The following is a 16855-nucleotide window of genomic DNA, read 5'->3' on the forward strand; positions in this document are numbered from 1 at the left end:
AGGAATGCAAGGAAGATTTTTCCCTTCAGTGTATTCAAATGGCTGGGCGAAAAAGCCTGCATGTATGACAGTACTTCATGTCATGTTTTTATCCTAGAAAGCAAACAAAATGTCACTGAGACCTTGGCTCATAATCTAAAAGTCAAGTGAGAAATTGTATGGCTCAGATGTAGACACTTTTCCATGACAAACATCAGGATCAGAACCCAAACTGTGCAAAAGCAGTGGCAGATTCAATGGGTTAGCAGGATCTCCTAATCTGGCACATGATGTTAAGGCATGTACTAACAGGAGACATACACCAAGCATGAGTGCTGAACTGAAGGCAGCAAAGGGGACTATTCCAAATGCAGATGCATTGAAAAAGACTCTTAGTATCAGATTTGTAGCTAACCTACTACAAATGGTCTCTCAAATTCGTAGTGTATCAATTCTACAAGTGTATCACACAAGCATAAGCATTTGGTATACATACCTGTCATTAAAGAGTAAATCACACAGTAGCTTATTCTTAAGGAATCTTGTCATTTCTGCAACCTCCAACTGGTCACATATGGACTGTACCTATAAATTACCTCACACTGCATACAGACTTGTACCTATAAAACACATGATCACAAGTATATGGACTGTACCTTTAAATCATATCATCACAGTACATGGATTGTACTTGTAAATTACATTAACACAGCAAATGTACCACACCTATAAATCCCAACTTGACAGTATTTTGCTGAATTGTCACATCACACAAGACTACAAACATCTGCACAAGGCTTAAACTGTACACAACTTCTGAAAATGTTCAGATCAACATTTATTGTCTTTTTTTTTTTTACACAATTATTTCTACATTATAAACTTTTAACACGATTCCAGATGTAACAAAATACAATTTACCATAACATGACTTAAGTATTATAATTTAGTACTCTGTAAAGCAAGAATAGTGTGCAGCTTGAAAATCTAACAGCCCACAGCCATATTAATCCCAGCAACAAAATGTTTTGTGCTAATACATTGTGGCTGCAGGATAATTTATCACTTATTTATAGTCACTGCCAATACCTGCTCTATCTGGTTCTGGTTAAAATCAAAGAGGTACATTTTGGTGTACCATTAGAAAAGGTGAGCAGCAAAGCAGGAAGCAGAAGCACTCACATAATGATTTGTTTTGATGCCTGGGATTAAGCAAGAGTCAAAGCGAAGCATGTCATTCTTAACCCTTCACTTTTCAGCACTATCCAGGGCAGATTTCCCCACAGGACAGTCACCACCCCCTGGTGATAGAGATAAAAAAAATACTTTCCCGCGATCTAGTTAAAGCAGGAAATATCATCTCTGGCCAAAAATGCAGAAACACAAAAAAATGTAACTAACTCACTCACTGCTACTTGTTTTAAGTTTCTGAACCCAAAATGCTCAGAGCTATACAACAGTTGAGTAGGATATTCATTTGCAATATAGATTTGCATCACTGGTTCTGGAATAATATATTAAACCTATGTGTACTTCCATCTAAAATGGATAAAATTAATTTACCAAGGTTGCAAATATTACGGGCCAACATGTTCAATAGTGATGTGCCTTTACTTGCATAATTAACAAAGGCTGCTATTCCCAAGTTAAGTAAACTATTCTGTCCTTTATATATGGCAGTGCTATAAACATCAAGAGACTGGTTCAATATGAAAAATCCACTGGGTTGAAAAATATTTTGATATATATTACAAGAGACCACGAAAGTCAGAAAAATGTAATTTTCTCTAGTTTACATTGAACATGAATGTGTTGTACAGTTTAAGGGACTGAGACCTAATTTGATCACTGCTGGTTTGACTACTCATGATTGGTTTTACTTAAATGTATTTATATGTGGTATCATCCAAGACCATAAACAGTTCCATGCAGTTCAAACTCAGCATTTCTGCTCACACCTGCTCAGTGATCAGATTACTCTCATCATGGCTATGACATTTCCTCAGGCAAGGGATGTAGGAAGTGGGACTTTTTCATCCCCTGATGGACGTTCCAGTCTGGTAACCACATCTGTGTTATAATTAAGGTTACAAGCAGCTTTTATAGTCTGTTCATTCTATCCAATTGACTTGGCAATGCAGATGTGCAAGAATGTCACAGACAGTTCCGTCTGTGATGATTAAATCTTCTGCTGACAATATGTAAATGACCTGGTTTGTATCCCACTTGGTGGGGCACAGCCCTAACAAAACTCTTACCCTCCCCTCTTTTATTAAGAAAGTGGTGTCCCTCTCGAAAGATGGCTTCCCTATACTCTCTTTCTCCTAAGTAATGAAGCTGGCCAGCTCTAATTCTGTTCAACAGATGAGCTGCCTGTCATCCACCCTCCCTCAGACTGTCTTGTCACAAGGAGGCTGACCCTCAACTGTCCACCTATCTTCTGAACAAAGGAGACTGTCACTCACTGCCCCACTATCATCTGAGCAAGGAAGCTGTCCCTCACTATCATTATATCCTGTGAACAACACGACTGTTCCTCATAATCCAACTACCTGCTCAACAGGAATGCTGGACCTCAACTGTCCTTTTATTGTCTAAATGGGGGGTATCCTTCACTATCTCAATATCCTCAAAACAGGAGTATAGTCCCTCACTGTCCCAATACCCTTTGAACAGGTGGGATGGTCATTGTTCCACTACCCTCCAAACAGGGAGACATCCCTTAGCATCCCACTACCTTCCAAATAAGACATCTGATGAGGATCTGGTTTATCTTCTGAACAGGGCTCTCCTTCACTGTCCTACTATCCTCTGAAAAGGAAAGCTGTCTCTCACTCTCTCACTATCATTTCAAAAGGGAGACTATGCACATTGGCATCCCAAATCTTCAAACATGTTTTTCTCAACAGGCAGACTGTTCCTCATATCATATTATTGTTCAAATGGGGGACTGCCCTACTATCCTCTTAAAAGAGGACTGTATAACTCTTCACTGAAACTGCAGCCTGGCCATTACCCTACCGCTATCCTCTGAAACGTGTGTTTGTGTGTATGTGAGGGGCAGTTTTCTTTCACTTTTCTTTTATCCAGAATACATGCTCCTAATATGCTCGATTCCTCCTGTCCTGGATAACCTTTTACCAATAGTAATCCATTCCCATAACAATATCACCAGCATTTTAGATGAAGCATCCTGTATGTGTAAGCAGTGGGTTGTTTTTTCTTATTCCCCTCAGTGATGGGCTTCATACTTGCACTGTGAGCACAGATAATGGTACTCTCCCTCACCACTATCTCTGGGAAGTAACATGTTTCAAACTCCAGCTATGACAACAGCTTCTGGCTAATAAACATACCTCTCTCTAGTAAGATGGTTTTACTGCAGTGCACCTTAGGGAAGGAACTAGATTTAGAGGGTCAAAATTCAAAGGGGAAGCTTTAAAATAATCTGACTCCTTATCCAAGCACTCAAAGTGCAGAGCCATAACATAGCCATCATTCAACACATGATGATAGGGCTCTATCAGGTCATGATCGAGGAACTGCCACTATCTGTTGTCAAAGGGTGACTGATGAGCTCTGGTCTGGTTAAATGCCTTACAAAGAACCACACTATATACAGGTGAAAGATCTGGAAATCATAATGTCTGTGGAAGGATGCAACCTGCAGACAAGCATAACAATAAAGCTACAGAGCCTGTGCTCTTCTGATAAAACACCAGAATCTCTACTTTCTATTCAGTGGGATTCCTTTTGTTACCTTTAGACCAGTGTTCTGGACACAGTACCACTGACATGGGGTTCAGGAATGAGTTCACAAAGTCAAATGCTTGGCAGGGGGTGAGTTGAGAGAACCCATGTGAAATGTATGTTCTGAAGCCAAATTCTTAAGGATCTCTAGGTAACAGCCAAAGGTAAGACAGTGTAGTACCAAATATAGTAAGATATGAGTAAAGTGATAAAAGACGGGCAATGGGGTGTAATCAAGTGCAAGTCAGTAGCATCTTAATTTACAATATAAATACACAGTACTCTCGGGTGCCTTTTGTAGTTTCAAGAACCTTAATTGTGATCTTTAGAACTAAGGACCTACAACTGTGAATGGGGAATGCATACTAAATCAGAGTCTACGGTAGCTTGAATTATTCCCCTCTACTTCAAGGTACAGTGATCACAGAATTAGTAAACATAAGCATTACAGTTTACAGAAACGCTTGAAAGGTTTAACGATGAATTTCAAAAGTCACAGGTTTTCTGTCACAGGTTTTCTGTCTGAACAGAAGTTTATGTTTTAACTCTTGGGACCTGGACTGTCAGGTCATGCACTTATGACAGGGAGCCAGTTCTCCTAAACAATGAAATATCAAGTTTGAACTTTAAGTGCAAAAGATATTTCCCAAAGGGTCAATGACAGTGAAATAATTTAGTACCTACACTGCTGCTCTTTCCCTTTCAATCTATTGCCCATCCCAGGTTCCCAATGTCAATCTACACTTCACAATTTTCTGTGGCATACTGGTCACAGAACAAAACATCAAAAGGGTGGTCCTAGCCATTGCACTGCCAGTTCCACTTTGCCAACATAGCCACCACCACCACCATAAGGGACTTTGCACTGCCTGTCCTGTATCATCTTCATCACCATTATGACAAGGGGTTGTACCATAGTTCAGCACCATCTTTTATTGCCATCAAACGAACTGTGAGTTTTGACTGGACCATTCTAAGAAGTGAAGTTAATACAGGCTAAGCCAATGAAGACAGACCTGGTAAATGCAAAAGTGTGTGTCTGCGCCCATTCACACACACACACACACACACATATATATATTTATATATATATTTATATGCATATAGGGGAAAGTTGCCAATATGAAAGATACAACTCTCCTAGGCAGCAGGGCATTCTGACATTCTAAGCTTGTTTGTGTACTGAATGATAAGGTTTTCTAACACAGGCTGAATTCTTAAGCAATTTTCTTGTAACATTTATGGATGGAAATTTGTAGAAAAGGACAGCAAAACACAATATGTATATAGTAAAGCAGATAGCAGATGCAAACTAGCTGTGAATGGTGCACACAGACAAAAAAAATTTGAACAAGACACTTTTTAAACATTTTATGAAAACAAGAGAGGTGGTCAGCCGATTAATAAAAAACAGTATGAATGCTTAGAATCTAGTCATTCAGAACTTACGGAATGTAATATTCTAATCCTAACTACTAAACAGAGCAAGTAGTCCAACAGTATTCAGTTTAGAATTTCTCAGTAAGCACCTCAAATTGCAAATAAGTCTTGCATTACTTACTAGACAAGGGTTTAAAGAAGAATTTCCTACCCTGAATGACACAAATGGCATTTTCAGCTCAAGTGCATTGCTCTCAGACACTGTAGTGCCACCCATCCACTGCTTTTCTTCCACTAAGGAAAAGGCACAGAGTATACTGCTACAGAAAATCTACATTAGATTTCTCAGTTTGAAAAGCTTTGCTATGGCAGTTAAATTCACCTTAGAAAGTTCACAAGGACAGTATAAAATCAGTGACTTGTCATGACAGGGCCAGAAAGGCAGACCCTTTCCTAAGGAAGTATGCCAATATGGAGTCGCGCAATATCATCTGAAACTTGCTAAAGGGGATCCCAGTCAGTGGCTTACATTAGTCACAACAACCAAATTAAAAGAAAAAAAAACTGATACACAGAGTATGATGCTGGAGAAACAAGTGTGCGACTCCTTGAGAAAGGCAAAGGAAATTACACTGTGAAACAAACTCTACATACAAACATCTCTAAGTACATGGCAGTGATATAGGATAGCAGAAGCATAGCTAGTAAATTCTCAGATAATGTTAACTGTTACATCTGTACAAACCAGTGCAAAACAAATATATTTTGTCAATTTTCTTTCACATCCAGATCCTCTGAGCTATAGGAGAAAAAGACGGTGATTTGTGTAGTGAGATAGTGTCAGGAATAATGTTTTTACCTTTCACAAGTTCTCACCTACCTAAAAGTTACATGGAATTCTTTAAACCACAGGGCAACTATTCCTAGAACACACACACATCAGTCAGAACACAAAAGATACCATATGGGGGTCTTGTACCCCCAGTATCATCAGATTATTGTTAGCACTTCTTCACACAATTCTATGGCTGTACCATTTTTCTGTAACAGAAGAATCTTACATATGAGGCATGAGGGAAAATCCTAAAACCTAGTGGGCACTTCTCATTGAGTTACAGCTTACAACTAACTGCCCAGCTTCAACAGATACACGGTCAGCAAAGGCCAGGAACTTGCGAGTAAAAATCACAACTTTCTTGTTTATTCTATTCATTAATCTGCTAAAGCACTAACTGAGCTAGTTGCCTCAGACCCTTTTCATTCACGATCCTGGTCACAATGGCAAGAGTATATGCATGGGTAGTTTAGAGCTGACAATCACCAAGCATGTTTTGGGGAGGAAGAAGGAAGCCACAGTAATTAGAGAAAGCCCACATAAACTTAAGACCATAGGTCAGAACTAACCCGCAAACTCTACAGCTCTTAAGCAGAATCCTTAACCCCTAAGTGCTGGTGAGATCCCACTTTAGATATCCAAAGCAAAAGTGTTCACAGAATGAATACACTTTTAACACAGGAACACTTTGTAATAAAGTAACAAATTACAGGCAGCAAACACAAGTATCAAATTACTAAACAGCAAATCCTAACCTCATATTATAATTTTCATAAATAATGTTTCTGGTATTATTTATAACTTACCAAACAATATTTATACTTATTTCTAGCATTTCTGTACAAGAATCAGAGCAAAATTGGTTAAGTCTACAAAATGTGTACAAAACAGTTTTATCTTCGCTTTTAAGGCAGTGATACCCTTTTATGATAATATGCTACTAACTAATTTGACCACAGGAAAGACACTCTCATATCAAGTCTTTATGAAGTAAGTTTAGCCATATCAGCAGTGTGGAGAAACAACTAACAAATGTACAACAGTGCTTGTCGCTTGCAGCTTCTTCATGGGTCTTCAGTCATCCAGTTTCCTTATTCTGGAAACCTTTTTGTTTACAAAGGAAACAACAAAATCAACTTCTACAGAAGTGAAACAGCTTCCAAGTTCTCTTTGATGATCGTCTCCATGACAACCTGAAAGACAATTTGCACATTCGAAGTATCTGTAGCTGTTGTGAAGTGGTGGTATACCAGTTTTTCGGGTGTTTCATTCAGTGAGAGGAACAATGAAGCTATGTACCTTGCAGCAGAGTCCACATCACAGTCTGCACCTGCCACAAAAGAAAGAAAAACAAAAAGCTGTTTAAGTACAAGCACAGTCTCATAACCTTCTCCATTCAGAATACAAAGGGCTACTGGCAAACAGAGATTCCTGAGACAGTTCCTAACCCCACTGGAAGGGCCAGTGTACCACATCTGGTGGCAGAAGGCTAAAGCACAAAAGGATACAGTGAAACACTGTTACTAGTGAACTGCCAGTGAAATTATTTGATGACATTCTACCAACCATATGAAACACTGACACAAAACAGTCAGGTACAGCTATACCTATTCAGTATCATAATTATGACATGATATTCATTTTAGCTCTCAAAAAGCTACACAGCAGTACAGGAAGAATGACCTTTTCTAACGTTCCCAGCAAGCTTCTAAAGGATAAAGTGCATACCAATTTATCATATTCCATACACCACAGATATTAACACAAACTACTTCTACTGGGTTGTGAACTTCCTATCTCAGATATGACGATGCGTTTACTGTCTTCTCATGTTGTGATTAATCAGTGCCACACATTTTGGTGATGAAAGATTGAGAGGTTCAAGTTAAGTGTTGGCTAGGGCCACACAGCAAACCTCTGTACTTGCCTACTCCACTGTGCAAAGCATATGATAATACTACATCTTCTGAAGTAGTATCCAGATAAACTGTGGACTTTTACAGTCTAAAAATGCAGAAACAGACTCAGGGAAGATTATAATGCAATGCAGTTCTGCAGCATGCTGACTTCAAGTTTAGATTACATACAGCATTTGATGGGAAAAAGATCACACTTTTTTCTCCCAATAAATACTGCAAAGAGGTGCCAATGCATCCTGAGAAGACCAGTCTGTTCATTATGACCTGAATACAAGCATCAATATTGTTATGACTGTCTCAGCCTGTTCAAAACATTGCAGAGTATGCATTTCCCTAACATGCAGTACAAATGCAAGGAAATAGCAGAATAGTAGTGCAGTCTTTATACATTTTGTTTATAGATGTGTCTTACAAATTAAAAACCTAAAGTAACTTGCAAACAATAAACAATATAAAAAGTTGCACTATTCCAGCTGGATGACTGTATGCTTGATGGTGAACTGGAAGATTAAGCATGGCTTCCAGCATAATGTCATTATGTGACTGATCAGCCTATCCAAATCAATTTCTTATACTACTAAAACCATACCTCGCAGCTGTCCTTGATGTTGCCTTATATTTTTGTGCTCGCCCTTATAACATTTTTGATTTTTTTTGGTAAATTGCTAAGGATTACAGTCAGTAATGCAAGACATTACAAGTTTCACATTTCTTATTCAGAAAATGCATGTTGATGCAAAACCTGTTTTATATTAACTTTTTAAGAGAATTAGTGTAATATTTAAAACTTTCCCCTGATTTTGGGCATTTCTCACCGCCCCCCTATTACTTTTGACTTTGGCCAAAATTCCTGAGCAATGAAAGAGAGGTACAGCTTAAGCTACTTCATGTTGTTTTAACTAAAATCCTCATAGATTGGAAACAATGTAAGGGACTCTGGATATCACACTGTTCTTCCTTTATGCATGTGGTCTGCCTTTTATTTTTTTTTTGGCCCTCGTTTACATCTGCCACTGACCTCAGGTCCCTGTCCAGCTCACTCTTGAAGAGCTGGGGTAGAGGAGTGTCACAGCTGTGGCCAGGGAGACTTCAAAGGAAAGAAAACTTGATGTGAGAATGAACCATCCACGAATAGGGGCAAGAATGCATGTATCTCATGCATCTTACATGCATGCTTTCTGTGTGTGACCATGAGGCATCTGCTACAACATCTGTTGCTGCTATTAAGCAAAGGGTTTGTGGCTAGGGCACCAACCTCTACTCCCCACTAGCGACTGCCAACATATGGCATAACCCCATCTCTTGTAACTGAGGAAGAAAGTACAGTAGATGTCCTTCTCTTCACTGTTGCAGTATTCTTTATAGTAGTGATCTCCTGCCAAGGATAGCCCAATGTCTGACCAGTATACCAAAGCCTTTACATCTTGTATGTGCCATACATCACATGTATGCTCCCCATACAGGACCATAGGGCATAAAGGTGACGTATGGAAGCGGTTACTCAGAACTGAATTGCCCCAGAAGAGAGAAGCCTCCATAGGACAAAAAAGGCTATGCACAACCAGAAGAAGAAAATGCAGATGGGAAAGGGAGACCCACAGTCAGGAGGGGAACAAAAACAAAATCCAGAGGAATAAAGGGGGATGTAGCGAATCTTGCAACAGTGAAGAGAAGGGCATCTACTGTCATGGTAAGATTTTATACAACTGTACTATGTCTTCCTGTATCACTGTTGCAGTACTCTTCACAGTAGGGAGACTACAAAAGATCAAGAAAAGGACTTTGAGGTGGAAGGCTGGGAAGAACTCTCAATAAACCCATGCAGAACAGCTCCAGCAAGACCTGTTTTGAGTCTAGAAACCATATCCAACTTATAATGCATAGTAAAGGTATACACTGAAGACCAATTAGCAGCTTCAAGGATGAAATTGGTGTCCAACCCCTTGAAAAAGCACCAGAAAAGGCAACAGCCCTAGCGGAGTGAGCTTTAATGGAAGCAGATAGACATTTGTAGTAAAAAAAGAAATGATCTTAGATATCCAGGAGGTTTGCTTAGAAACAGCCAAATCCATTGTCCTAGGATGAAAAGAAACAAAAAAGCTGGTCAGATTTATGAATGGCCTTAGTTTTATCCAAATAATACTTGAGCTGTTTTTGCACAAATCCAAGGTATGTAGGACCCTCTCACTAGCAGACTGGGCAGAAGGAAAAAAGGAAGGGAGTTGTACTGCCTGATTCAAAGGCAACTCATTAACCACCTTGGGCATAAAAAAAGATTAGTACAAAGGGACACCCTGTTCTGGTGAAAAAACAAAAAAGGAGGGATAACCATAAGGGCTGCAGCTCATAAACCCTCTGAGCAGACGTACCAGCCAGCAATAAGACAGTCTTCCAGGTACAATGTTGCAGAGAAACTGAACCTGCAGGGTCAAAAGGAGCCTAAGATCCCGAGGAGGAAACAGCCTTCCTTGGAGGGCCTAAGATGCAGGACAACTTTTAGAAACTGCTTGACCTCAAAATGAAGAACCAAAGTAGGATTCAAGGGCAGACGGACAGAAACAGCTGACAACTGGGCCTTTGCAGAAGAACAAGCCAAGCCAGACTGGACAACTCACACAAATAGGAGAGAACCAGAGAGACCCCAACTGAAAAAGGATCCCGGTTATGACCATGGGGCCAGACAGAAAACCTCTTCCATTTGGACATATAAGACTTTCTGGTTGCACGTTTTCTTGCCTCTTGTAAAACCCTGAGCATATCTCAGAAATGTGGTGCCTAAAAGGGATCAAAACCCTATTAACCACAGTGTCAGTTGGAGAGTGGACATGTGGATGTGTCCTCCCTTGTCCTGTGTGAGGAGGCTCAAGAGGTGATGTAACCTGTGATGAATGCCATTGGCCAGATGCATTAAGAGGGGGAAGCAGCATTGCCCTAGCCAAAAGCATTGCCCTAGCCAAAAGTGAGTCACTAACAACATTTTTCTGAAGTCCAGCTGAATCTTCTGCAGGACTCTTGGAAGTAGAGGAAGGGGAAGGAAAGCAGAGAGGAATATCCCCTTCTAAGGGAAAGAAAGGGTGTCCATCTTCTATGCCAGATAGCAATGCACTTTGGAACAGGAAAGAGGGAGCTGCCTGTTCAGATGGGAGGCAAAAAGATCTACCTGATGAATATCCCACCGATGGGCTATGTTCAGAAATACGTCTCTGTGACGCATCCATTTGTGATCGTGTCTTGGACAAGCTCAACGTGTTTGCCATTACATTTTGCTCTGAGGAAATATACACTGCTTGAAGAGTTAACTGATAACTGAGAACCAGATCCCAGACCTGAAGAGCCAACCTGCAGAGAAGTTAAGACTTTGTAACGTCCTGCTTGTTGAGATACATCATCACTGTGGTGTTGTCTGTGTAAACCTTCAGAGGGCCTTGCAGACAGCATGGGGTGAAAACCCTGAAGGTGCAGAATCAGAGCTCTCACCTCTTTGATGTTGACATGGTCTGACCTTTGATGGGGAGACTAAAGACCTTGAACTTTCACATGACCACAGGAATCCCCCACACCCTGTGTTTGAAGCATTGGTCTTTGGTGAACAGTTCTTGAGAAGGAACTGGAGGCTGAAAGGGCAGGCCTAGGTTGAGGGAAAGTTGCTGAATCCACCACTCGAATTCCTGCTTTAGACAAGGAAGGTCAGGCACACTGAAATCCAGAGGGTGGCAAAGCTGAAGCCAAACTGACTTGAAGTACCATTGAAGTTTCTGCATGTGCAATATGGCAAGAGGGAGTACTGGAATAGAAGAAGCCATGAATCCCAGGGCTTGAAGAAACTTCCTGGTTGGAATGGCAGGCAGAGAAAGAAGAAACTGAAATTAGTCAAGGGCAGAAGTTTTGGAGGTAGAAGAGAAGCCAACACTGGCACTGTCTGAATCCTGCAATCCAGATACACATGGTCCTGAAAGGGAGTCAGGACAGATGTTTGAAAGTTGATAGTGAACCTCAGACTTTGGAGGAGAGATATGGTGAACTCCAGATCCTGTAACAGGTAACTGGGAGAAGGCACCTGAAGCAACAGGTCATCCAGATAAGGAAAAATATGAATGCCTTGGAGCTTGCAAAAGGCAATCATAGGAGCTAGGTATTTTGTGAATACCTTTGGGGCAGTAGAGAGGCCAAAGGGCAAAGCACAGAACTGAAAATAAGAGGAAGAAAAAGAGAAATCTAAAAACTTCCTGAAAAGAGGGTGAATAGCAATATGAAGACAAGGATCCTTCAGATCCGAGGACACCAGGAAAGCCTGGGGTAGAACAAGAGGAAACAGGGTTTGAAGAGTAAGCATCCAAAAAGAAGGAACCTTGGGAAAAGTGTTGAGCAGAGAGAGATCCAGAATAAGTCTCCAACTGCCCTCTTTTCGAGAGACCAGGATCATTATGGAGTAAACTCCCTTTCCTATTTGTAAAGGAGGGACAGGTTGAATAGTTCCCTTGTCCAACAGGGACCCAAGGACCTCTGAGAAATGAGGAAGTTGCTCCAGAGGAAGTTGGGGAAATCCCTGAAAAAAGGGGAAGAGACTTCCACACCACGAAGTAACGCTGGCGGATGATAGATGGAATCCAAGAATCTGAGGTGATGATATGGCAGTTTAGAACACAGACGAAGAGCTGAAGGGACAAATGAATGAACCTGGCTGAGGGGTGAGAGTAGGACAAGAAATTAAAGAGAAGCAGACTTGTCAGATAAAGGAGGCTTCTAAGCAACAGCAGCCTGAGAAGACTTAGTAGGTGGCTCGCCTACCACCCTTCCTGCCTTTGGTGGCCTGATGAGGCTGCCTGCGAACAAAAGCAGATCTAGTAGGATAATTCCTCTGGAACTTAGGGATGGGGCTACAAAAATATGTTTAAGATCCTGCAAAGCTTCACCTTTTTCCTTAAGAGACAAACATAACAGCAGTGGCAGTCCCAAAGAGATTTTTATTATCCAAAGGAGCATGCAACAACTTGGCCTTAATGCCTTCAGGTAAAGACTGCAAGTGAAGCCAAGAACAACAAATCATGACAGACACAAAGGCAGCAGCTGTGGAAGATACATCAGCAGCATCATAGCTACACTTAATGGAGAGATAAGCCACCTGAGAGACAGAACTTAGATAGAGCAGATGATTTTGCTTACGAATCAGGGAGGTCAGAAATAACCTGACAAGCCTGGGCAATCAAGGCCCGCGAATATCTGGTCATGTGGGTCTAATAAGTGATGGCCTGAAAGGCCAAAGAAGAAGCAGTGCAAACCTTCTTATCAATTCTCTTCAGTGTCTTACTGTCCTTATCTGAACATAGAATCCAGGAAGAGGGCAAAAGTTTAGAAGGCTTGCCAGAAGAAACTGACACCACAACAGGGTCAGCAGAAGAACACTTAAATAAGAATTGACAATCCTCAGGAACCTTATAGAACCTGTTAGGTTTCTTTGGAGAAGGAAGCTGAGAATCAGGAGACTTAGAGGACCTATAAAGGTGTCTAAAAAAAGCAGCCAACACAGGAGGTACTAATGAAAGTTTAGGAATGTCCACTTGAAGCAGCTCATAACATATTTTCTGGATATCAGACACTTGAGAGGAATCCCACAAAGTATTCCATCATTCTAGCTATAGTATCTCCAAAAGACAATTCTTCAAAAGGAGACTCCGGACTTACAGACTCTTCTTCAGAACCATAAGCCAAAGGTGAAGGCATCTGGGAAGAGTAGGACAGGGACTCATTAGCAGACTGAATTCTCATCTGAGAAATTGGGTTCCCTAGTCCATTTAGGAGTAGAATTCCAAGGGGAGTAGGCACAGAAACCCCTTGTGGAGGCTTCAGATCCATTAACTTAGCACTAAACAGGCCCTAAGTAAACTCCTGCCATTCCCTTTGAGGATTCTTAGGGCTTACAGAAGTGCACTAGTCTTCTGTTTTTCTTATTAGGGATGTAAGCCCTAACAAACACTGTCAATTCCAACCCCTGACAAGATTCAATAAGATTACCCAGAACCTGCTCTTCCCTGACCAGAATCTGCAGAATCCCTCTAGGCTCCTCTGAGATGATCAACTATGTTTCCCCCTTGACGTCCAGACGTCCCCTGCAAAGCCTCAGAGGATATGTGAAAGGAAGGATTCATGCTGGCCTCTGACAGGGTAATGGCAAAGGAATCAGACGTACACACCGGATGGCCTACACAGCTTTCACCTGCGCCAGAGAGTTGTATGGAGGAAGCTGGACAGCCAAAGAATCTGGCAAAGATTTCCGGGCCTACTTGCTTAATAGGACCTCGGGGTTAGAAGATTCTGCTATGCTACCTTGAGCTAACAGTTTAAGCCTCTGATTCTCAAGATAGATGGCAAGGGAAGAGAACCAACTTCTAAGAGTCTTGGGCACAAATCCTTTGCAAAAGCTACAGGCCATATGGTTGTGGGAAGTACCCAGAGGAAAAAAAAAGAGTTTGCTGGTGAAGATCCTTATGGGGAATCTGCCTCCTACACTGACATTTTCCCTACTTGTATGACATGAACTCTAGGTAACCAAAAAAGAACAAGGCCAAAGAAAAAAGAAAAAAAGACCCTAATGGGGCACTTCCCCGACAGTTAGGTATTCAGCACAGCAAAAAGGCTTTCAGACTAGAGCACGACGATAGCATTTGGACTGGTGGCAAAGAAGTTCTGGATAACTGCATCTGTATGTCACCTTTATGTCCTACATCCTGTATGGGGAGGCTACATGAGACGTACAATGCATGCAAGATCTAAAGGCTTTGGTATACTGGCCAGAAGTTGGGCTATCCTTGGCAGGAGATCCCTACTGTCAAGAATACTGCAACAGTGATATAGAAGGACAGCAGCTGGAATCAGTCAATCGATCCTGCCTTGCAAAGTTGGCACAAAGTCACAAGACCTCAGGTCACTGACAGCACTGCCAGATTCCCTGCCATTCTACCTGCAGAATGGCAATTTCAGTTAGTTTTAGGCACTAGTGAGTTTTGAAGAGAATTTTTACAATTAAACTGTGATGCTTGCTCACTACCAATAAACTACAGTTGTATTAAGAATTCATAAATGGAGAAGGTGAACAAGTAGCTGCTTCAAGTACAGCCTGGGTAATCCCCACCCCCAACCCAGGAAGACTGTAGTACCAGCACTGACTCTAGCGAATTGAGTACTAATGTGACCAGTAATAGGCTTACCATGATTTGAGTAACATAAGGAAATGCAGTGAGCCAGCAGTTTAGAAAATGTTTGCTTGTTAACAGGTCTTCCCTTATTCCCTTTTGCAAAAGAAATAAATAACTGCTCAGAGTTTAACTCCTTAGGTCTGTGGAAGTACAATTCCAGCCGTCTATGCACATAAAGGAAAAGAACACTAGTGTAAGTCCTACTTACCTGTAACAGTAGATGCTCAAATTTCTCACTGCCTCAGTGCCATTTTGGGTAGCTTCCCAAACCTTACACTACCTGGGAGGTGGAAGGATAAGGATCCAAGAGCTGCTAGAAAATGGTCCAATAAAGCCTGCTCTGGACCTTGAAAAGGCAATCTGTTTGTAGTGCTTTATGAAGATATGAAAACAGTCCAGGATGCTGCCTCTAGAAGGCTTCTAGAGTTCACCTCTTTCCAATATGCCATCAAAGAGGATAAGACCTTAGCTGAATAAGCCTTAACCTTGCCTTGAAGATGTTTACCATGGTAGGAGTATAAGAAAACAAAAGCAGAAGACAACAATTATGCAATAGTTTGCTTACAGACAGGATGACTTTTCTTAGCTCCCATAAGGAGACAAAACTGTTTAGCATTCCTAACGGGCTTTGTTCTGTCAGGGGAGTACCTGAGCTATCTGTGTGCATTCAGGGCATGTAGAATCTTTTCTCCCTTATTTTTTACATCAGGATAGAACACCAACAGATTGATTAATTGATTCAAGGTAAATTCAAAAACATCTTTAGGCATGAATGATGGTTTAGTGTATAACACAACCCTGTCCTTGTGGAGAATCAGATAGGGTTGGCCCACCATGTGAGTTTGCAACCGAAACTCACTTTGCAAATGTCAGAGCAATGAGAAAAACAGCCTTCCAAATAAGGAAACATATCAGCATGAGAGGCAGGCTCAAAAAGAGGTAAGGTCAAATTTTTCAAGAACAAAGCTAAGATCATAAGAAGGAAGAATTGGCTTTTAAGGTTGTTTCACTTGTAACACACTTTTCATAAGCTGTTTTTTTTCCCAACAAACATCTTTATTAAATTTTCACACATGACACAGGCAATCTTACATTCATGTAAATGAAAAACAACATAACAGCACTTTAGTTGTAAACAGTATACATCACACACACCACTGAAACAACTGTAGCTGCAAACATTATACATCACTTATAATCGGTGCCCTATTAGATGAACGAATGCTTAAAATGTCGAGTACGACATGCTCAATAGCTTTTAAGCAAATGTTAATCTAAGCGAAACCTCAGAATGTCGAAACAAGGAGTTTTGAAAAGTTATAGTTGGCCAATCATCAGGAAGCCAATGGCTGACATCAGAACGTTCACCCTGTCTAGCCGTACTTGCAGTCCTCCACTGTAGAGCGGTCTCGTCAGTCACCCTGTGTAATATTATGACAGTCTTCCACTGTGGTGCAATCTTGGAGTTGGTATATTTAAGTAGGGGGTTGTTTTTTTTTTTTTTTTGGGGGGGGGGGGTAATGGTGTACAGAACATTTTAGCAGTCAGCCATAAGCTCAGGTACTTCCATCTGGGGTTTCGCTTAGATGAACGTTCGCTTAAAAACTGTTGAGCATGTCGTACTCGATATTTTAAGCGTTCGTTCATCTAATATAGACCCTTACAATCTATTCGGTCATTGTCAGTTAAGCATTATATGACTCATTCAAATCCTGCCTCTTAAACCATGTTCCTGCTCTGCATATGTTGTTCCCACAATTCCCATTTTTTCCTATGTAGTTTGCTACCTCCCTTTTCTA

General features: G+C 41.0%; 1 protein-coding gene across 1 annotated transcript in view; it reads right to left on the reverse strand.

The window, feature by feature from the left end:
• Positions 1-804: 804 nt before the first annotated feature.
• The window catches only part of LOC122800234 (guanine nucleotide-binding protein G(o) subunit alpha-like), a 1402105-nt gene continuing 1386054 nt past the window's right edge, over positions 805-16855 (reverse strand). Inside the window, exon 6 of the mRNA XM_044069726.1 lies at positions 805-7274. Within this exon, the coding sequence (XP_043925661.1) occupies positions 7084-7274 (191 nt within the window). The 3' untranslated portion in view covers positions 805-7083. The remainder of the gene's footprint in view (positions 7275-16855) is intronic.

This window comes from Protopterus annectens, chromosome 4.part0 (genome assembly GCF_019279795.1).
Source record: "Protopterus annectens isolate FY-2018-M chromosome 4.part0, PAN1.0, whole genome shotgun sequence".
Classification (NCBI taxonomy): Eukaryota; Metazoa; Chordata; order Ceratodontiformes; family Protopteridae; genus Protopterus; species Protopterus annectens.